Raw genomic sequence first — 23,692 nt, forward strand, 5'->3', positions numbered from 1 at the left:
TCTCTCTGGGTTTGATCTATGAATTTCTCAGCACCACCTTGCAAGTGACAGCAGTCCCTTTACTTGCATCCACCTAGAAGTCACTCAGCTTATAGCATGTTTTTCTATCTCAATGATCAGACATTTCAAATTTCTTCACATGACCTAAACATAATAATTAAGTTATTTGAACTTTACACTGGAGTTAATCTCTCAACACTTTAACACACATTCAGCATGGCATGAGAAGACTGAAAGTACCAATAGTCTGGCTGGAGGCTGGAATTCAAGATAGGTTGAGTCAAGAGATATGGCTCAGGATTTTACATAGGCACAGACCACTCTATTGGCCACAGTAAAGGTTTTGTATGACATTTTGAGGTCACATATCTTGGTGTATGGCTCACTGTCTAGCAAAAACTGGTGCAAAGCAAATCTTGGAAGATGAGTAGGCTATTAAGGTGATTCACAAGGGTTCTGAACTAGGACTTTACTGAACAGGTGGCAGAAAACGGATGCATCCCAGAAGCAAGCATACAGAACCGACAGGATTCAGTAGTTGAATCAGTGGGGAGAAAAAGGATAGCAGGATGTTGAGGTTGACTCAGGTTTCCTAGTGGGTCCTGGCTCTGTCCGCTGAGATAGATGACAAAGGAAAGTGAGCAGGTTTGGAGGGGCAAGGTGACAAGCTGTGTTCAGTCCTGCACATGATAAATTTTGAGGTATGGTGAGACACCACCTGGAAATGACCAGAAGATCTTCTGGAGCTCAGGAAAGAAACCTTAGTTTGGATGTAAAAGGGTAAACATTTTATGAGGATTTCTTACTTAGGTATCACTGATGGAATTAAGTTCTGAAATCCCTGAAATAGTATGTTTTTGTATATGTGAATGTAAAAAGTAACTTATTTTTCCTTTCCTAAACACTCTCCCTGCAAAAGTTAGATTAGGATGGCTTTATTTTCCAAGGTCTTTATGTAATACATACACAAAAGACACAGAAACATTTTATTATTCATTTTATTTTCATATAAATTAACATCCTAAAAAATTGAAATAGAAACACTAAATACAGTATTGCACATAGCGATCTTTGTTAAATGCCCTATTACTTAATTGAGGAATGGTACTATACACACTGGAGGGACTGAGGGGACAGGAAATCCACAAAGCAACAACAGAAAAACACTACTGCTTCTTTGCACTTGAAATACAACCAAGAGGTAAGAGATCATACTTTACATAAACATAAACATAGTTATGATTTAAAACATTGTTTTTCTTTTGAAGTTGCTTTCCATAATTGATTTACAACAGAAATACCTTGTCCCTTCTTTCTACAACCGTAACTCTTAGCCAAGTCATGAGCAGCAACTAAAAACAAACTATCAATGTTAGACAAAACCACCACAATGCATTGTGAGCTGACTTCAAAATACCTTTAGAAAGAGTGGAAGATCTACCTATTTTTCCTCAGAGGCTCCTTTAGAAAATGAATGACAGTGTTCTCATTTTACAACCTTAATCACCCGCCACACATGGGATGACAACCCCAATCATGTCAAGTTACTTGGGCAGATGATTGCTTAACAAGGTCTAGGTAGTTCCAAATTAACCAGGAGCTTTTCTTTTCTATTTTGTTAATGATAATTATTCATGTGTGGCAATTTTGTGTGCATCATTTATTTAAATTTCTTCAAAATACTAAGTGAAATTTTGCTTTTGGAGCATAAAGGTAAAAGGTATAGAGGCTCACCTTTGATTTAATGTACTTCTGCTGCAGACATCATTTTCATGGGGTCTCTAGGGACATATTATGGAGGGCAACCCAAGAGTTTGGAAAGCCACTGATTATGGAGGGCAACCCAAGAGTTTGGAAAGCCACTGATTATGAGATATAAGTGGAACTTCTATTTTAAAACAGAAAATTCATAAGTAGGTGTGAAATGATACAAACAATTCACCAGAAATAACATTTATCCATAGATCTAAATGCATTGATGGAGTCCTGGTTGACCGTAAAAAGGAAAGTGTCTTTGCTGTGATGAGAAAGAATCCCACAAAAGTAAATTGTAGGTTAATGCTTAGCATGTTCAGAAATAATGCAGATACTGCTTCTTATACATGCTATTTGGGTCTAACGGTATAATACCATAAACTTTTACAAAAAGAAAAGGTGTCAAATTTCCACTGGTCTACTGCTTTTGCATTTTTAAATGAACATACAGTAAAATTCAATGATCAGTGAACTGTCTAGAAAATACAAAGATTATGCAAGAAGTTAAGAAGAAAAAAGATCAGAATGACATAGTTTCCTTCCCACTCTCAGATCGGCTGAATTTTGTGGAAGTTGCAATGACTCATTTTCATTCTGCTGCTCATTGTTCAGGTTTTCATGCTTATCTTTGCTTTCTGAAAATAAATACACGACATAAGAGTTACAGTTAGAAAGAAGAACTTTGCAAAAAGGAAGAAGTTTAGAGCAATCCAAACAAGACCTTCTCACTTGTGTCAAATTCCCTAGGAAAGGTTAAAGATCCATGAATTCATAAGAATATGAGAAAAAATATCTAAGTAGGATTTCTTTCATCTTTTTAAATTTTCAAGACAGATCAAATATTTTTGATAAAATAGTTTTAAAAACATAACTTCTAACTTTTGTGAAAGCATGCTAACACATCTTTCTCATTTTGGATCCTATGGAAACTGGAACAGCTCTTTTGTTTAATGGCAAATAGGCCTTCATTCTCTTTTAATCTGATAGCAGCATGATTAAGGTTAGTTAAGAAATAATTATCCTTCCTTCAATACAGCTTTAAGAATGAACTTATCAGAAAAGAGTTGAAAACAAATTTCTCATTAGATAAAATTAATTTTGATACAAAAAAATGGCAAGGAAAACAGCTTTTATTTTATTATTATTACTTTTTTTTTTGGTAGTACTAGAGTTTGAACTCCAATTTGCAAGCCAGCCAGGGTCTCACCTTTTTGCTGGGGCTGGCCTTGGACTGCAAGCTTTCTACTTTGTGTGTGTGTGTGTGTGTGTGTGTGTGTGGTACTGGGGTTTGAACTCAGGACCTACACCTTGAGCCTCCATGAGCCCTTTTTTGTGAAGTGTTTTTTTCGAGATAGGGTCTCATGAACTATTTTCCTGGGCAGGCTTTGAACCAAATCCTCCTGATCTCTGCCTCTCGAGTAGCTAGAATTTCAGGTGTGAGCCTCCAGCTCCTGGCTTGCAATCTTTGTGTTTAGGAGCAGGGATGAGGTGCCCCCCACTCTCAGCTTACTTGTTAGGATGGGGGTTTTGCTAACATTTTGCCTTGTTTGGCCTTTGAACTGCAATCCTCATGATCTCTGCCTCCTGAGTAGTGGGATTACAGACGTGAGCCACTATGCCTGGCTGGAAAATAGCTTTAAATAAAGATATAATTTCTAGCTTTTTAAAAAAAGATGATTTAATTATATCTCAACTTAAGTTATCTTAATGTCTTCTCCATTTAGACTATGTCACACAAATCCAAGACTTAGCTCAACCTTTCATTTAAACAGCACCATTTACTTATAAGGGCACCAAGTGATGACACCTTCAAAACATTCAACAAAGCATCTATAAGCACCACAAGGGAAAAAGTGTCACTCTAATCAAGTCCTTCCCTCTAGGTTACACAACCTGTTTTTTTCATTTTTAAGGAGGGAGTAGGTAAGGAGGAAACTCAGATTCCTCTGTTCAAGTGAACGGCTTCAGACATCGAACTCTGTTAGAGGGAGCCACAGGGTTACAGACAATGTGAGCACCACATCCTAAGCACAGCACAACCCCGCCCATGGAAGTAAAACTGTGTTAGATCTCAAGCAGTTAGTCCCATCCCACAGTCACTGTGAGTTCCAAAGCTGCATGGGCTGTGATCTGTGAGCAGTGAAGAGCACCTGAGATGGCCCCTTAGCCACATACTCATGGTCACATGTCCTCATGCTCAGTTACATTCATCTTAGTTTTTAAGTTTCAAATACTTAACATTGAGGCTCTATTAACTTTTGCAGTCTGGTTAAAGACTTAAAGAAAAGAGATTCTCAAATCAGAAGCTCATCATTCATCCAAACTTAAGAGGAAAGTACTTTGTATAGATTGTGGAGACAGAGTTCAAAGCCAAAGAAAGCCACAAGTTAAAAAATAAGAAAAGTTAATACTTACAATTCCAGAATCATGTCTTGGTTTTATTTTATAAAGTGATTTTCCTTTTTTCTGTCTACATACCTCTTCAGCTTCTTTTACTCTGAGTAGAAAGAAAACTTATTTAAACAAAAATCTAGACAGATCACCACAACCCACCTTATGAGAGGATTTGAGTTATTGGACAAATATCACACACACAGGAATGTTATCTGATATATCTTACAAACTTATAAAATATAAGTTATTAAAGCAACAGTGGCTTATTTATACAGATGTTCTCACGCTCTGGATGAGGGTGAGCATTCTCGGATTGGATCTATTAAGTAAATAGAATTGGCACCACTACATAGATTAGAATCATTAAATAACTTAGACTATCATATAAAAATGCACATGTTATTTAAAATTATTTCAGATTTATTTTCTATACTGTACTTACCTATGCATAAAAGTTATTTGCAAGAAACTGTTGATCATTTTCTAAAAATTGAGTATCATCAAGCATGGAAACCAATCATCACTTAATTGATAACAGAAAAGAAATTAAGTCAGTCTCATAAAGATGAGTGTCATATATTTTATCTCATTTGTGGAAGTCAGGAGGGAAACAACATGACACAACCAAGTCCTTGAAAGTAAAAGGGGGACTACAAGGGGGGTGGAGAGGGACAGGGACAGGAGGAGGGAGCAGGGAAGGATAAGAAAGAAATGGGTATTGAATATGGTCTAATTACGTTCTATCTCTGAATGGCATTGTAATGATAAAAACCCTATGGACAATTTAATACATGCCAATAAAATATTTAAGCTGGGTGCTGGTGGCTCACATCTTTAATCTTAGCTACTTGGGAGGCTGAGATCAGGAGGACTGTGATTAATAGGCCATCCTAGCAATGGAAAAATCTGGCTATAGGGATGCAAACCTATCATCCAAGCTACAGCAGGAAGCCTAAAGTAGGAGAATCACACTCTAGGCCAGCCTGGGTAAAAATTGAGATCATATCTTCAAAAAAAAAAAATCAGAGTAAAAAAGGGCTGGAGGCATGGTTCACGCTGTAGAGTGAGTCCTGAGTTCAAACCCCAGGATTGCCAATAATAATAATCATAATAATTGTAAAAAGAAGAGTATGCAGTAATAGCATTTAAAAACATTTCTAGAATTTCTTTTTGTACGTATACTCCAAGGAAAGTAGCAGTGGGTTTACAAGAGGTATAGTTTAAAAAGAATGCCGTGTAGAGATAAATCCTGTGTAAGTTACATTGTTATTTGACATTGATAATGTCCTAACATCTTTAAACCTTGGTACTCCCTCAGATTAGAAAGGGCTCAATCACACAGAAAAGCATTACATTATAACTACACATATTTCTTACAAAGATCAAATGCAATGCCAATTAAACATCTCTTTAAAAATTATAAAGTACTATAGAGAGCTACAATCCCTTTAATTAGGCAAATAGTAAGAAATTTGTAAGGTAAGATTCTGTTAATAAAAAGGGGCTTACAAGAAGGAAGATAACCTATCAGGCTAATTTCTTACTCTTGTGAATTTTTGCTTGAGAATGAAAAATGAATAATTTCTGGATAAGTTGAATAGGATGTGTCTTAAACATACATTTTATGTAGACTTTATAGTCTAATTTCCTGAAAGAGATGAACTACAAATATATTTGTTGAGCCCTGGTGGCAAACGATCCAGTGGATACAATGACAGAATTCATCTCCTGTATAACAGAGTGAACAGTCAATCTAGGTTAGCACTTGGAGACTGACGTCACAGTTATCCACACAGCATGGCAGAGGGAAATAAGTCCTTTTAGAGGTAAAATGCCTGCTGCATTGATGTTAGCAATCTCAGAAAATGTGACAATTTAGAAGATACGCCATTGTTAGCACTTTTATCACTTTCTACCCAAGCCATAAATTACCTTTAATCCTTCCCCTAAACATTTGAAGACAAAAACATTTTCTTTATAACAAACTAAGGATTACAGAGTCTCCATCTTCCTCTGAAATGGCTGCCAGTAAATTTAAGCTGAAGTGTTTGGATAGGGAATTAAGGAAACTTTTTCCCAAGCACTTAGCCAAAATCCAGTAGATCCCCCTCTTAAATTTACTTGAAACTCTGTGAAGCATTTTGTGGTATTTAAAAAATTGTACTTCACAAGTATTTGGATTCCAAAGTGTCCTAATTTTCTCTCTAACCTGTTTATTTTGTTCTCAAAACACATCTTTGTAAGAATCCCAGGAAGCTGATTCTAATACAAACACATCTAACTTTACACACAAGCAAATCTAATCATTCCTATGGCAGAGAAGACAGAACTGAGGAGTGTGCTGGAGAAGGCGCATGGAATCTTCCAGATGGGCCACTCAATGACAATCAGTTACAGCCTGGAGCAGTCGCTCCAGGTCAGGCCCCAATGTAGCTCAGTCTTATAAGAACAATTAAACTGTTTTTTAATAGGACAGACACACACATAAGTAAATGAAAACCACCTAAGTTTGCATAAGGCATCACTGCTCCAGAGAAAGTTCCTGGGATTGGTGGGTAGTGGGTGAAAATCTTTCTGGAGCATGTTGATGGCTGAGTCTTGTTTAAAAGAGAAATCTCAGTTGTTCATACTTGGAAAGGGAAAATGGGACCAAGGGTGAAGTAGAAGAAACGACCACACTGAATGACATATGCAATGGCTGAGGAAGAGTCAAGGAACACCATTCTGAACTTCAAGAACTGGGCTCAGCTCTCCCATCTGCTGCCACAGGATCCCTGCACTATTGGTGGCACTATTAGCTTTCTGGATTATGCCTCAGTTCCCTACATATCTGACTAGGCTGAGTCAGTTATCTCATCAAAAGCACCTCTAAATATGCAGAGGTAAGTGATTTGGGGAGCTGGAAAACTAAGAACCAGAATGAACAGGTTGCTCTTCTACTTTAGTAGAAGATTCTTGGAGAATTTGTTTAAATGAAGCTCTCTCTGGGCCCACTCTTATAGTGCTGCTTCTCCTAGAAGGAGAATCTGACATAGGTAGCCTGTGAGCACCACTTTGAGCACCCCGTAACTGAACCGTTTATACTCGCAGTTTAGGGGTACAGCCAGAATGATCTTGCAGGATATGCTTCCTAACCCTTCTTCCCTTTACCACATCACAAACTAGACCATGTAAACCTGTTCATGCTAGCACTGACTCCCACAGCTCCCGAGCTTCCTAGCAAATGTGGCTTCTTCTAGGTGACAATTTTATTTCAACACAACTCTTGACAACATGAAAGTTTTTCCATACTTGGTACAGGAAAAAAAGATGTGTTCACGGAGTTCAGAAATGCTGCCAGAGTTGACAGAAATAAGAAAAATAACAAGGAGAGGTCGGTATGGAGAGGGTGAGCCCCTGCTGATCTTGGTGTCTTCCCACTTGCGCTAGCATGGTGGATTTCATTAGCAGCCATTTTAAGTCTGCTGTATGCCTTCCATCCTCTCCAGGTTTATGTCACAAGCTCACACCAAAGACTTTAAAAGTGAAAAGGCATGATGGAGATAACCTTTCAAGCAATAAAAAAATTCACCAGTATGTCCCATTTGGAAAAGAGGAAGGAAATAAAAAGAAGGACAAGACTTGGTTTACAAGAGAATAAACAATCATCACGAAGAGAGAAGGTCCTCAGTAAGAGGGATTTGTGGGCTGAGGCAGGCAGTCCACAGGCAGTCAACCTGTGCCTGCACTCATGTCTAACCTCCAGTCCTGGAGGGATCTACAGATGCCGTGGACATGGCGTGGGTCGTGAGGATACAGTCTTTCCAATATGGCTGCATTCACACGAAGGGGGATTGCCAGGGCATCTGTTAAACAAGATTATGCTCTACCAGTAAACTACAAAGGAAAGTGAAAATTTTAGGATGACATTTGTGATAGGCTTATTTTACCAGTTGTGACTTCCAACCAACAATCTAGACAGCAGAAGTAAAACATAAGCAGATCAGATCATATGATAATGAAAAGAAACTCTGTATTCATCACTTTCAGTGATTTTGGAAAAAAAACAAGCACAGGAAGCAGAGGGCTAGAAAACAGGAAATGAAGCATTATCTTTTAAAAGAAAGACAGGGACATTAAGTGGCAGATAATGGTCATAGAATTTTATGCTAATATTTTTCTGTAATATCTTTGTCTATGAAACTTCAGAAACAAAATGTTAGTGAATAAACTTCAAATGTGTATAAGTACTCCTTAAAAGGAAGACTAAGAGTATTAGAAGAAAATGGGGTATCTTTATCTTTTAAGTGAATGTTTATCTACAGGAAGCAACCAAAAGACATATGGAATCAGGCTTGACAACAAGTCAGTGACCAATACGAGTAAGTTGATTTTTGTTCAAAAGTAGTTTGCCTTGGCAATGCTCAAAAAAAGGTGATGAATGAATGAATGAATACCAGATAATAAGACCTGTCCCATTCAAGGATCAAGCTTTGTACAACCTCTTTTAATAAATAGATTGATTTAAGGTTGACTTCGTGGTCTGTGTTTACCTCAGGACAATCCCTGTTGTAATGTGCTAGGATACAGGGCTACTCTCCCAAGGCCTCCTAAGATATGTAAGGTGTCTATGCCTGACTCTGGAGTCTGCTACCTCTGTGTGGACTTGGATGTTTTCTGTTCTTCCTAAGATGGCAGGCTACGATCCCTGCCTGCTAGAACCAGCATGTCTGCCTTAAGTTGACCCTCAGTCTTCTTGTAATAATTTCTGTCTTCTCTAGAGGAGAATACCAACCAGATAACTAAGCTGATTTAAATGATGCCTCCAATTAGCACAGTATAATTCTGAGTTTAGTTCTAATTAAACTCCTGAACTTGTAATAATTTTAGTTGCCACAGGGCTACCCCCAGCCTCCAACCCCAACCCTACATGCTTCTGGGTGCACAGTTGAGTTTGGGAGGCTAGAGGGGCCAGAAGGGGACTTTTAGACAGGCAGGCATCAAGGTTCTAAATTCTAAATTTTGAAGTGTCTAAATTTCTAAGGTACTGCAAACCTAGTCATATTGCACCATCCAGCAGGCTCATTCAGCAGTTTGCCCATAGAGGTGAGGTAGTGCTGGAATGGATGTAAACCTGAAATTCAAGCTTATTAAGGCAAGGGAGTGTAACACCACTAACTGAGAGAGACTTACTGCAGCGGCCCATGGAAAGCACTGGCAGCAATGCTTTTGGCAAGGAGTATGACTATGAGGTTTTTCTTCACAGTGATAGAAAAAAAGATGAAAACAATACATCTTTAATTTTTAAGGCTTAAACTTAAAATTTACATTAAAAATCTTTATTCAGCTGGCAAAGTGGCTCACATGGTAGAGCACCTGCTGAGCAAGCCCTGAGTTCAAACCCCAGTACTGCAAAAAAAAAAAAAAAAAGTTAGCAAAAATCCTTATTTAAAAATTTATCTCCCAAAAAAGTAAAATTGTAAATGTCACCTGAAGAAACGCTAAATAAATTTTGTTACAGTCATGTGGAGTTTGATTCTTTACATGCAAGCGGTTTGAGTGGTAACAGCTTCTTTAGGTTTCAGTGTAAGTTGAAGTTACTACAGAAAGAAAAGGAGTCCAGCAGAATGAGATACTGAAAGGTTTACACTATCTTAGAGAAGACACATGTAGGTAAGAGAATAAAAAATAGTTCCTATTATAAGATTTGTTAAAAATAGTTTTAAACCCCCATTAGTACTTTTATTTTTTCAAAGCAAATGAAGTTTCTCAAATTGCGCTTCACTATACCTGGGTTCATTTACACTACCGTAATTCTAGACAATGGGAGGTTTCCCATTTCTCTCCTAATAAAGAGGTATTTTTCTTAGCACTCCCCCTCCCTAGCCCCAGACCCATTTATTGTCAGGCAAACATACACAAAAGGTTTAGTGTGATTGGGTTTAAAAATAGTTTGTGAGATGAACAGAGAGACAGGCTCTGGTACAGACAGAAAAGCAGCCGGACTTTCCTCTACCTTCCAGGCCAACCGCTACTCTGGCCACATTCTTATCAGAACAGATATGCTGTCATCGTTCAGCCGATGAGAAAGGGAGCTGCTCTCCAGTCCCCACACGTTAGCCATCTGATTTAAGTATGTGTGGCAGACGAATCACTTCCTGCTGGCTCCAGCTTGGTGCTGGCAGCAGCAGCCTTTGTCCCTGTGAGAGAGTCACGCACAGCAGGAGTGGGATGTCACAGGCCTGAGGCCCCAAGAGCGGAGTCAGATGGAGCAGAAAGGCAGGGTATTCCTAGCACCATCGGTGCTAGTTCACAATCTGCTTCAATGCGCACCAAAACCGAGAGATGGACACCGGACAAAGGTTAAGGCGGCTCTCCAGAGAAAGACAGAAGCAGTGTGTATTAGATGCCTTCTGGATCTAAAAATGAGTTAAGGCAGTTTATCCCTGATCTGTCTTTTCTCTTTTATAAACTGGATGACTACAAACACGCACACAAAACCCAGAGATAAAATAAAAATAAAATCAACCAAAATGTCACTATCATTACCGCAAATAAAGGGAAGTTCCGATTCTTCAGGCACTTATTTCTGAACTCACAGTTGTGAGTTTTTCATGTTGGTTACAGGTAAGAGAATGAGCAAGAAGTAACTCTGGACAGGAAGAAGACCGGCCTTTAAATAAACTTCTGCGTTTCGGGACGTGGTTCTGCCGTGGACAGCGAGGACGGAAGGACCCTGAGGCCCCTGGCCGCCGCAGCACAGAAGCCTCATGCCCATCAAATTCCACTCACTTCCTCACAAACACGTCCGCCACGTGTACAACAACAGGAGCTAAGCTGTCAGGAATATCCGTAGTCCCAAATCTATGTACAATGAAAATTAGACGTGCCAGTTTTATGGAATTATTCTAAAAACTGCAAGGTATTCTGCTTATAAAGCCAATAAGCAGAGATTATACGTATCAGTGTTTACCATTTCTGTAGGGTATATATAAACGAAAACAGAAGAAAGGATCATGTAGTTATAAGAAAACACATTAAACCAATAGAATTAACTCCCTGTAGCTCAAATCTCTTTGATGGCTGTGCCGTCTTAAGGTTATAAAAATCCAGAACACTAGAATTCATGCATGAGCCAACTCGGATCTCGCGATCTGTCCCTCATAACTTTGGAATGGCTATGGATACACAAAAATTGATGAATGCTGATGTGCCTTGTTTTTAAACAAACAAAACAAAACCATACACATGCATAAGTCATCACTCATATATATTTACTCAAAAAGCTGTCACTACTTTCCTAAATGGCAAATCCACCAGCCACTTTCTAGTCTTTCCTCTCTTCCACTATGTTCACAATTTTGAAATAGTAAGACGTCTCCAATTCTTTCAACTATCTCATCTTGCAGTACTCAGAGAACTTCTGAGTTTTCCAGCTGTCTTTCTGGACATGTTTCCTTAACCTCTTCTGCTGCTTCTTCCTTACTAAGCTTCACCTCATATGTTATAACTCCCCCTTCTCCCCTACATCTAATCTTTACTCCATGGAATCCACAGGAAATCTCCACTTGGCAATTTCAACAAATATTTCTATGCTAAAGGCTAGAGACCCATCCCTCTAGCTTTGGTCTTTGACCCAAGCTTCAGGGGTCCTAGAGGACCTCTTCTCCCTGTCACCCACCCTATTCAGAACCATCATCCAGGCCCTAGAAAAATACCTCTGAATCCTGTATCTCCCTCTTCACCACCCTTTCCATGCATATGCAGACAGTTAACAGGTTCTGATATTATTCCTCAGTAATGATTTTAACATCTGTCCCAAGCTCTAATTCCACTGTCCCTGATGGTTTGTCAAGCCTCCTGATGTCTCCTGGACCACTGCATGTTGGCTTCCTTTCTGGTCTAACTCACCGTTCGAAACCATGGGATCACCTCAGCCACTCAGTCATTAGACAAGAAAAAGTTTCCTTTGAGGTATTCAAGGCCACTGGCAGTCTGGCGCCAAATAACCTAACTTCCCTTTAATCTCCACAATGTTCAATGTTCCCTTGGCTTCCATAATACAGAACCACCCGATCACCTACAGAACAAGTTTGCTAAATCTGTCCATTCTTTTTCCTTCCTGTGCTGAACCTCCAGGTCAAGCTTAGAATTAGTTTCCTAATTGGACGTGTCTCTGAGCAGGCTTGTTTGTGCAATACTGTATGCTTTCACATAATTTTATTCAGATTCTTATTTTCAGGAAGACCTCTGGCTATTTTTCCCCTTGCTCAATAGTACGTTCCTTGAATTGAATGACCATGAATAGTCATCTTTACATTCCCAGAGCACAACATTAAATCTCACATAGGTAAATCACCCCAAGATGGCTGAAAAATGGCTGACTCAATGAAGGAATGATGATGTACAAAAAATTACATCGATTCAAATTATATTAAAATTAAACTGTATTAAGTTAAAAAATCACAGGGATAAATTTTGGTAAATAACTAGGGCTTTGATCTAAATCTCTTTACTTTTTGCATCTCTTCAGCAATATGTCAAGAGGTCCAATTCATATTTTGTTTAAACTTGTGACTTGATCTTTGAGTTACATAAAATTTAAATTCATGAAACAGTTTAGGGCATCATACTTTTTTCCACCTTGAAAGGAACTGATTTTGTGCTCAGCACATGATCATAAAGAAACCGTGAAGATTCATCATGAGACTGCGTCAGACTACCTCCCTAACTCCTAAGCAAGTAAAAAGATAGCCGGCACATCTGCCATTTAACTTCATTGCCACGAGGCATTTGAAGAATCCCTCATACATGGGATGCTGACAAACCAGGTAGAGAAAGATGGCTCCATAGAGGTACTTGGATGAATTTACAGTGCATGAGTATGGTGACTATGTTCCCTTCTTAAAATGTGTCATAATAGGAGGGGTGAAGCACCATCAACTGGTAAAATTTATATAGAAACTATTTTAATCTGAGAATAGGGTGAACTGTCCTAGTAATCATAAATGTCCAAAAACTGACAGGGTTGCTTTTTTCCTTGAGGAAAATGAACATTTGCTGTGAGTCAGTGAGTACAGAGCCAGTGGGCACTTTGTGTATACCATCTGCTTTAGTCTTCTGATAACCATTTTAGAGACCAGATGATTCTGGGGCTCACAGAGGTTTTTTTGGGTTTTTTCCTCTCCAGAAATAGGGTTTCACTATGCAGGCCAGGCTGACCTCAATCTTTCTATCCTGCTGTTTCAGCCTCCAGAGTGCTGATATCACAAGTGTGTGCCACCATGCCAGTGGTTCCACCAAAGTTCTTGAGGTCACTCAACAGAAGAAGGAGGAAGAGAATTCTGAGTTGGTTAATTTCAGAGTCTGCACTCTTTCCACAACACCCTAGCACTACAAAGGGTACAGAATCACAGACTTAATGGCTAGCTGTTAGAACATGGTATTCCTACTAAGGGAACAGGTATCTGCAGGTTATTTCCCAAGTTCATATCCCTCCTTCTTTGTGGGCCTTCCTCAGAATAAGCATCATAAAAGACACTACCATGAAGCTCCTTGAAGGCAGAGAGTCCTCTCTCTATCCCTGCCCAGCACAGAGCCTGGTACATTACTGAAAGCCTGTGATATGCCAGGCACTGGGCTAAGAGAGTTTACAGGTATCTTCTGTAAATCTCATAAGAACCTCATAAAGAATTGTTTTAGCCAGGTTTTTCTAGAAATCTGAAAGGTACTATTTAAAACTTTCTTAGAAACCTTTTTTTTTCTTTCGAAGTACTGAGGATCAAAACCTAGTGACTTGTACATGTTAGGCAAGTAAAGTACTTCTGAGCTATCCCCAGCCCCCACCCCCTTTTTTTAAGTTTATTTTGAGACAATCTCTTCCTAAATGGCCAGGTTGGACTCAAGCTTGCCATTCTCCTGCCTTAGCCTCCTGAGTAGTTGGAATTATAGATGTGCATCACCACACTCAGCTTCATAGCTTCCTTGATAAGCTTTTGATCACAATGTTGATAACTGATATTTTTAAAAGTCTGACTTGGGAAAAAAGGTTTTTTTTTTTTCTCATGGATCTTTATTCCATGTTAGAGTTAAATTTACAAAAGTAGCTCAGTTGATGTGCCCTTTATCTAAGTCCTGTAAAATGAATATGTTTTTTCTGTACATACTGAAGATGTTTTAGATTTCCTCAAAATGGTAAAACATTTCCTGCCTCATAAGATGGCCCAAATCAATAAAAAATTGTATTTGACATCAAAGTTCATCTTTTATTACAGGAGATAATGGTATTTAGTACCTTTGACATATATCATACAAATATTTTTTACTATTTCCATCTGTGTACACATACACATGAGTATCTGTGAACCTAGGCAAGTGCAGACATTTTCTTAATTTCAGTGATTTTTTTTCATGTGGCTCAGAAAAGTTTTGATTATAGCCAGTGAGATATAAAGTTAAGCTCTGTTGGAATTTACATTGTGATTTTCATTTGGACATGTGTTTGTCAAGGATGATGTATGTAGATCATTTGTATCCTACTTTTAAAATGACTATTTTCACAGGTTGACAGAATTCAAGGGCTATTAAACATAGATTAGATTATAGAGTTTATCCAATTTCTTCATTGCACAATACATACAAGAGTACAACAAAACTATTTATATCACAAAGGTTTAGGATTACGCAAGAGGAAGAGTGCCTTAATTAAGGAGTAAGATGTGGAAGATAGAGGCAGGAATGGATCAAGGAAACCCACACATTAAGGGAATAAGAGTCACAATCTTCCTCTGCTGGGTTATTCCTGTCTACAAATATGCCTTTGATTCCACTATCCAAAAACCAAAAAAAAAAAAAAATCCTCAATAAAACAAACCTTAATCCACGTCCTCCTCCAGTTAATATCTGTGTTCACACACATACTAGGATTTTAAAGTATTAGCTCATATTGTTCTTCACTAATATTTTTAAAGCTCTAATTTGGAAAAAATGAGTTTGTTTTTCTAACAGAAGCTAAATGTCTTTTTGCTGTGATCCTTTAAGTGTAAAAAACTCCTCAAAAGAGTTGCTTATAGTCACCGTCTCCACGTTAGGCCTATGCCGCTAGCCAATCAACAGAGATTGCACTTGTGGATATCACCAGTTTCTCCAAGATTCCAAATTCAGAGGTCAATTTAAGTCCGCCTCTCCTTCTCACTCTCATTAGTACTCACTGTCCTTCCCGTAGTCCCTTCTTTCTGAAGTCCTGCCTTCACTCAGTCCACCACAGGACACCTTCTGGCCCCAGTGTCCCCACCCTGAACTCATCTTCTTTCTCTCTCCTCTTGCTTACTATAGTCCAGCCACTTTGGCCTCCTTGTTATACACACTTTTCCCTCAGCCTTTGCACTTGCTGCTCCCTGTGTCTGGGGCATTCTTCCTTCAGATTTCAACTACTTGAAATCTGCGGTCCCTGTTTTTAGATCATTTCTCAGAGAGATGCTTTATATAAAACAAGCCACCTCCTACAGCTTATTGACAAACTGTTCTACTACAATGCAAATTCCACCAGGGCACAGATCTGGTTTAGTTCACAACTCTAGCTACATATTGAATGACTCTAGCAAATAACCCAGAGGAAAGAATTGAGAAGTGGTGTTCAGGTTTGGAGAAAGTGAAAGGCAGCACTCTGGAGAATGATTATGCAAGAAAATGACCGTTTAAAAATACAAGCATTCTGACTTCCCAGTCCCCCACTTTCCTGAGATTTGCTTCATGGTGTCCACTCCTTAGGGAATGTACCTTAGGTTGTGCAACACTGATTTTGAAATTGTACAACTTAGAGAATTTCTCACAAAGCAAGAAGGATGAAGGGGTGGGTCTGCCCATGCTAAGCAGCAGTGGCAAGTTAAGAAATTCCATCTCTTGTATGAAACCTGGTAACAGAAAAGGCATAGCTGAATATCAGGTGATGCTAAATGAATCAGAAATGTCCACAGAGACTCCGGAACTATGAACTGAGGATATTATGTCAGGGAAACAGAAAATCTTATAGCATCTTCATAATTAATCTGAAGAGAGTAGGGCCAGTGAGCACATCACTCACTCAACCAGATATCCATTCATTCTATAATCCTTTGCTCAAAACCCTTGGGGCCAAACAGTATACCATGTTCAGATGGGAATATGTCATATAACACTATCAAAAGGGTCTGGCATAGCATGGAAGAAGAAAACACCTTAATATTTTTAAAGTGGAAAATATGAACATTCACACTAAGTAGGAAGAGTAAAGATTATAAGCAGCTTCATGAAAGTTGAGCTTTGCTGACTAATGACTTTGCTACAAATCTGCAAAAATGTATAAGCAAACTTTTAGTTTCAGGTTTCTGGGTCTTCAACTTGTAGATAAGAAATTATGACTCTGGACTACAAAGTTATGAGTAAAACTATATCTACTGTAATTATTATCCAAAATGTTTGTGAAATCCATTATTTTTGCTAGGGAATTCACCAAATAATCAATTAGAAATGGAAAATGGTCTCTAATAAATGATAATTTAGATGTACACACTTCACTCTAAGCTTTTATCAGATCAAGATCATTATGCAACTCCATGAATAGAAAAGTGTATACTTTATGGAAGTCAGCACATTTCCTTATTACTTCCTGACGGTCATGTTCCTGCCTCTCTTAAGCTGAGTGGTGTGCATGGTGCTTGGTTCTCATCTGAATGTGTGGAACACTCTAGTGTACAGTAATAAGTGGCAAATGTGACATGTGATTTTATCTTAGATAAACTAGAAGGCCTTACATAACAGGAGTTAGTTTAAGCTTTCCTCATCATAACATCACTTTCACTGACATAGTTTGTATTATGTCATACATGGTTGTGTGATTTGCAGTAATTCCCTATTCATCCATCCACCCATCCATTTGTCTGTCCATGATGTTAAAAAAAGAATTTCCTTTACACCATCATCTCTAATTTGCCATCAGTATTATTTAATCTCTAGTTCTTTACTGATTTTGTACTTCAAATACGTCCAGCTCCAACCTCTATGTCATATCAAATTCTGTTTTTATCATCTGTTGATAGTTGTGTTTAACACTTATCTGAGGGGATAAAGATATGTTCTAAAGTCCTTTAAAATACCACAACACCATTCTGCTATAAACAGAGATCTATAATCTAATGATTGAAAATCGTATCTTACCAATGATGATAACCAGGGATTAACTGAGTTGAAGAATACAAAACAGAACAAGCCTCCATGGTTGCTATGGATTCACACTGAAGAATGTGCTGGCCTTCATGGTAAGCACATCTCTGGCTTAGTTCTAACTACTACATGGTGGGTAGCACTGATAATACAAAAAGATATGAACTCCCTGGCAGCAAGATTATTTAAAGCCACGCTTAGCTTCTATGTGTCCTATGGCTTTTATCTTAAGCACTGTTATCCTTCCTAATCTCAATGCTTCATTAATACTCACTCATTCTTCTCTTTTTCCAAGTTGTTCCTCACTTTCTCACTCCTGAAGAGCAAAACATTGGGCTGTTCTAACAATAGCAATTAAAAAAAAATCCAATAGTGCTACTCAAAATATCAAGCACCTTAAATGAACTATTCATCGTTTTGGAATGATTGCACTTATATTATTAATAGCTTCAGTACCGTGCACTTTTGGGGTCACTATTTCAGTTGCACAAACTAGAAAATGAAAATTGACTAAAATGAAATAATTTCTCAAAGTCAAGAGCTTATAATTGGTAGTGCTTCAATTCATATCTTGGAAATACAAACTTAAGAAGGAATGGCTGATAGATAAGAACTGTGGAGGGTTTGGCTTCTATGAATTTGGGGTTACATCTTTTAATTTCCCAGCTGATTACCTTTAAAAGAACATTAATATATTAATGATATTGACAGCAGCTAACCAAGAAGTTTCTGAACGTGAGGGACTGTGTCAAATGTTTTATACTCAGTGACTCACTTAGTGTCCTGCAGGAATGAAGTAATGTCAGTACCTCCATTTTACAGATGGGGAAACTGAGGCTCATAGAAGTAAATTAATGTGTCAAGGGTTATACATGTACCACCAGAGATGTATGTCAAATCCAGGTCTTTTAAACTACAAACCCATACTCTTACCATCTATCATATTGAGCTTTTGTAAAATGAAAACATTGAGAAAATTTATCAGTGCTTGTAGAAAATAAACAGCCCAGAATTATGGTGCTTTTGTCTTAAAAAACAGCACAGAATGTAAGAATGCGTTAATTTCCATATCTAGTCTGATTTTTAGAAAAGCTTTTGAGTTATCTATGAGCATCAGAAATTCTCTTAACTGATGAAATATATTTTTTATTTTTAACTTGCCTCATTTTATTTACCTCCCTCACACACTTGGTAAACTTTAAAGTGGCCAAAAGGAATTTAATCAAACTTTCCAAAAATGGTCATCTCTAGGCCTTAAGAATTTGAACCTTAGAGGTTAATTCTTAAAAATAATCCCATTTAATAAAATTAAGATTAACTATAAATGTACTTTTTTCTGATGCTTTTACTTCTGCAAAATATGTATTATCTAGATACAGAATGATAATTATAATATTTTAAAGTTTAGAGTTAGACTGTGAGGTGTACTGGTACATGCTCATAAACCTAGCACTGTGGAGGTGGAAGCAGGAAGATTGTGGGTTCAAGGCCAGCCTGAGATGTACACTAAGGCCTCGTCCCCAAAACCCAAGGGCTGTTGGCATAGCTCAGTGGTAGAGAGACCACCTAGCATGCAATAAGGTCCTGAATTCTATCCCCCAGCACTATGAGTTAGTACTTAGACTTCTTTCCTTTTCTCGAAAATTCAACACTTTTAAAGCCTCATTTCCAACACATTTTTTTGATAAATTAAAATTTAGGGAGTAGAAATCCTCATTTAAAAAGTTCTACTTCTAGATATTTTTAATTTGAAATGAATACCTCTTTTCCACAAGTATTCAATATTCATTTGGAAAAGAGTAAATGTCTATATATCTTAATTTTGAACTTCTATCATTTCTCAAAGTGGTAATGGGTGTATCCCAGCTCAGATGTCCATATTAAAAAACAGAACTATTAATAATACTTAAATGCAAACAGCAAAATACTAAAGCATTAATGTAACTGCAGATATTCTCTGTTTATTTTTAAAAAATGACAGTGTTTCTATCATGTCTCATCACTGAGCACTGCCACACTCTTTCCACACTCAGGTTACCCTGCCTGATGGAACACTCAATTGAGAGTTCTGCCACCCCAGGACTCCTAGTTTGCTGCAGATGAGGGTCATCTGTGGGTTAATGGCTCTCAGGAGAACAGGGACCTTCTCAGGCAGCGAGTGGGTGGCCCCTCTCCCCAGCAGGCTTCTCTAGTCATGTCGTCTCCCAGCTCAGGCCTAGAATCACGCGGTGTTCTGTGAAGCTCAAGAAGTGATGGGCCTGACCTCAGGATGCTGGGTCTATTCTGCACACAGCAAAACAGCTACATACTCAAACCAACACAGCCAGACGTTTGTATTTGTCAAACCAACTACTCAGTGAAAATTCCTGTCTCCTACCAAACAGCCAGAGAGAGTGAGTATGCCTGTTTCTCCCAGACAGGGCAGAGTGCCAGCACACCTTTGCCAGGTAGAACAAGTAGCTAATTCCACATAAAGTGACAGCCTAAGGTGGCTTAGGCTATGACAGCTAAAGCCAGAAGTGCAGCTCTCAAGATGACCCTCACTCTGCAAGCATGGCACAGCTCTCCAAACAGGCTTTTATTCAGCTCAGCATTGAGTTTAAATCATTGAAGGAAGGAATCAGTAAGGAGACATAGTAGTCTTCCTCCAAAAGAGATCAATGAGCTCTGGAGACAGCTGGGCAGGAATGCATTCGCTTATTGGGATGCAGTGTGTGACATGCCGGTGCCAGCTGAACAGTCAGTCCTGAGGGAGGGAACCACCTCTGATCAATTGGAGGTGGAACACAGCCAGGGCTAAGTAGGAGAGGATGGAGTCAGGGACGATGGATTATTTATAGAATGCTTAACATTACTGACGAGATACAATGACAGATGAAGTTGATTAAATAAACTTTTCAAACTGAAAGAGGTATCAGGGACCCTTAGTATTTTATTACAGATCTTACTCAGGAAACAAACAAAAAAAATAAGTCAAAATAGGATGAAATGAAATAAAAGAAGATGCTGATGGGCTTCAAATAAGACAAATTTAAATATACTGAATCTATATGTTAATATTAAAGTTATAATTGAAAAGCCTAAAGTGTAAAAAATTATATCATTTTAGGAATTATATTAGGTATAATACTATTTTCATATATTTGGCTCTGCATTGTTATTCTTATGGTATTGGGGGTTGAAATCAGGGCCTGGAGTTTGCTAAGCAAGTGCCCTACCACTTGAGCCAGGCTCCAGCCCTTTTGTTTTTATTGAGATAGGTTTCCCCTAACTTTTCCTGGGCTGGCCTCAAGACTTGTGCTCCTCTGCCTCCTCCTCCTGACTAGCTGCAATTTCAGAAGTGAACCGCTACACCTAGCTCACTATTACTCTTAAAATGCAAATGCTTCTAATCCTAGCACTCAGGAAGTAGGGGCAGGAGTATCTTGAGTTCAAGACCATCTTGGGATACACAGTAAATTCAAGGTCAGTCTTGCTATGTAGCAAGACCCTGTCTGGGAAGAAAAAGCAAAATCATAGCTCCTGAAGTGCCAAAAACATTATAATGTGTTTCTGAAGTGAAATTATACTACGTTCATAAGAAATGGGGAGATATTGGCCAAAGGATACAAACATTCAGTTATACAATGAATAAATCTGGAGACACCGTACAGCATAGTGACAACAGTTAAGAATACGTACTGTATACTTGAAACTTGCTGAGATTAGACTACAAAAGGAAAAAAAAGGTAACCACGTGAGGTTATGGATATGTTAGTTGACTTGATAATGGCAATCATTTCATAATGTATATGTATATTGAAACATGTATATATCACAATGTAAATGTACATAAAAATGTATACGTATATCAAAATATATATATACCTTAAGTGTGTATATAATTTTATTTGTAATATAGCTCAAAAAAGTTGGAAATAGTATACATAAAATAATGTAAATAATGATGTGATGATTTAAAATTCACTTTAAGGCAGAGCAAACTGAAAATAATTGGTTTCCACACAAACTGTTAATATTAACATCCACGACTGTACTGTACCTCTAAAGCCAGTTCACACCAGCACGGGTCCCCTTCTCTGGGTGCCTGCCGGCTCATAAGCACCCTATGCAGGTCATTTTCTATTACTGTTGGCCTCAGAAAAAGCCTCCTTTCTATGAGGCCAAAATTCTCCCCAGACCTAGCAGATGCATGGGTTTCCAATTTCTAAGCACAGTTTTGCATGGTACACAGAAGCAAAAGACCCAAGCAGTGCCCAGTCAGAAGGCCTGTAGAGTTAGCTCCCTGCCAGTAACGAGGAATTCGTGGGAAGAACAGGAGAAGAAACACTAAAGTGGTGACAGAGATTCTAAAGGTGTTGGCCAGCTTTTCATTACTATACCAAATAACTGAGACAATCAACTTATAAAGAGAGAAGGTTTATTTTTCATGGTGGGAAAGGACAGGAAGAGGAAGGGGCTGGGGTCTCACAATTGTGTCAAGAGCACACCTCATGACTTAAGACCTTTCTCTAGGTTGTACCTCTTAAAGGCTTTACTACCACCCATGGCAGTAAGCTGGGGACCAAGCCTTCAACACATGGATCTTTGGAGGATATTTGAGATCTGCCAAAGAAAGAGGGTGGAGGTTCACTAAATAGAAGTGTTACCCCATAACAAGCACAAATTCCTCTCCCATAGTTTTATTAATTTTAACCATTTTTATTACATTTACTTTTTTTTCTAAGTATTTACCTCTTTTCCATTAGAAATACGGGTTCTACAAGTTAGGAAACTTGAACAATCTGTCTCTTCCTGTATAGATTAGATTTGAAAAACACTTTTTTTTTGCCACAGATGAGTAATTTCAAAATGGCTTAGATTTCCTGAAAATTTCTCTGTTTACACGGAGAAAGCACTGGCTCATTCTATTTCAACAGTGTCAAGCTATTCTAAGTTACTAATTGAATCCATAAAGTACCTTTCAGTTTTGGAAAGAGATATGCAATTCTTTTCTTTGCAATTTTGCCAACAAGTATGTATCCCTAAATTTGCCTTAGCTACCATTCACATCAGTGGTTAAAATATTTGCTTTCCTCGAGTACATACGAGACTACCTAAGCACAGGGAAAGGACTGTGCCAGGTGTTGTAAGGAAAAGCCAGGGAAGAATTTCAGAACTGAGCAATCTAAGTAGATCACTGAAGGCTGTCATTAGGTTCAACTGTGGTTTTGATTTGCATTTTCTTAAGAGCTAACAAGGCCAAGTATCTTTTCATGAAAGCACAGCAAGAAAGTTTTGGTTTCCTTCCTTTTTTATTTTTTGGCATGACTGGAGTTTAACTCAGGGTCTCACTCTTTCTAGGCAAATACTCCACCGCTTGAGCCATGTCCCCTATCCTTTTGCTTCTACAGTAAGTCTGCCATCCTTGTGGATTTATTACATATGATTTTGACCAAGCATGGTCAAAAAGTAATAATAAATAAATAAGTCAGAAGAGGTTTCAAAAACACTCTCTCTCTCCCAGATACCTGAATGTTACCTTAATTTTATTTGTATGTCCCATATTAAAATATATGTTCTGAAAACATAGCAATCCAATGCCTATTCTTAGTAGTCTTTCTCTCATGACCACCCATATGCAACACAGGATTCCACAAGTGAGTTCTTTTAAAATTGAGTTTGACGCCTTCTCATGGCTGCCTCTTAAGCAAGGGTCAGCAAGCTAACTGCTATTTGTCAAATAAAATGACTACCAACATGTCTTTGCCTAACAGCTGTCATTTTCAAACCTGTTCTAGAGACCAATATCTAAAATATGGCAGACAATCTCATAGCTCTGTATTTCTTTTCTGCCCTAGTGTCTTGAAAATCCCTCCCCTCCATTCATGCACCCTGTGACTTCTCTCCACCTTTCACCTACACACTGTTGCTATCTTGAATTCCTTGGGTGTCCCCATAAATGTTGTCTCCTCAGAGAGGTCTCCTCTGGCTATCCTTTCTAAATGAACCTGTCCTATTTTCTACTTTTTTTTTTTTTTGGTAGCACTGGGGTTAAACTCAGGGCTTTGTGCTTACAAGCAGACACTCTACCCCTAGAGCTACACCTCCAGTCCTGTTCCATTTTTGATTCTGCAAAATGACTCCCTGTTTATTTTTTAAGACTGTAATTTAAATATGTGCCTACATTTTTATTGTCTGAGTCTCTAATTAAAGGGTAAGACCCATATAGCCAGGCACATTACCTGGCACATGGAAGAGCAAATATAATTGTGGCACTACTTGTCTATTATGCTTTAATCATATTAATTACTCCTATTCATGAGTGCTGATCAGATTCCCCATGCATTTTCAGCCTCATTTACCACTGTTCTGAGGTAGCTTG

The 23,692-nt window shown here is 38.3% G+C and overlaps 1 protein-coding gene across 3 annotated transcripts in view; it reads right to left on the bottom strand.

Moving 5' to 3' along the window:
- Window positions 1-996: 996 nt before the first annotated feature.
- The window catches only part of Fmn2 (formin 2), a 338,855-nt gene continuing 316,159 nt past the window's right edge, over window positions 997-23,692 (bottom strand). For 2 of the 3 annotated variants that reach the window (XM_074047222.1, XM_074047224.1), the window contains 2 exons: window positions 4,171-4,252; window positions 998-2,390 (listed from right to left, as the gene is read on the bottom strand). In XM_074047222.1, the coding sequence (XP_073903323.1) occupies window positions 2,364-2,390; window positions 4,171-4,252 (109 nt within the window). In that variant the 3' untranslated portion in view covers window positions 998-2,363. Of the gene's footprint in view, window positions 2,391-4,170; window positions 4,253-23,692 lie in introns of all 3 variants that reach the window. The other variant, XM_074047221.1, reaches the window with a different exon arrangement.

Source organism: Castor canadensis, chromosome 11 (assembly GCF_047511655.1).
Source record: "Castor canadensis chromosome 11, mCasCan1.hap1v2, whole genome shotgun sequence".
NCBI lineage: Eukaryota > Metazoa > Chordata > Mammalia > Rodentia > Castoridae > Castor > Castor canadensis.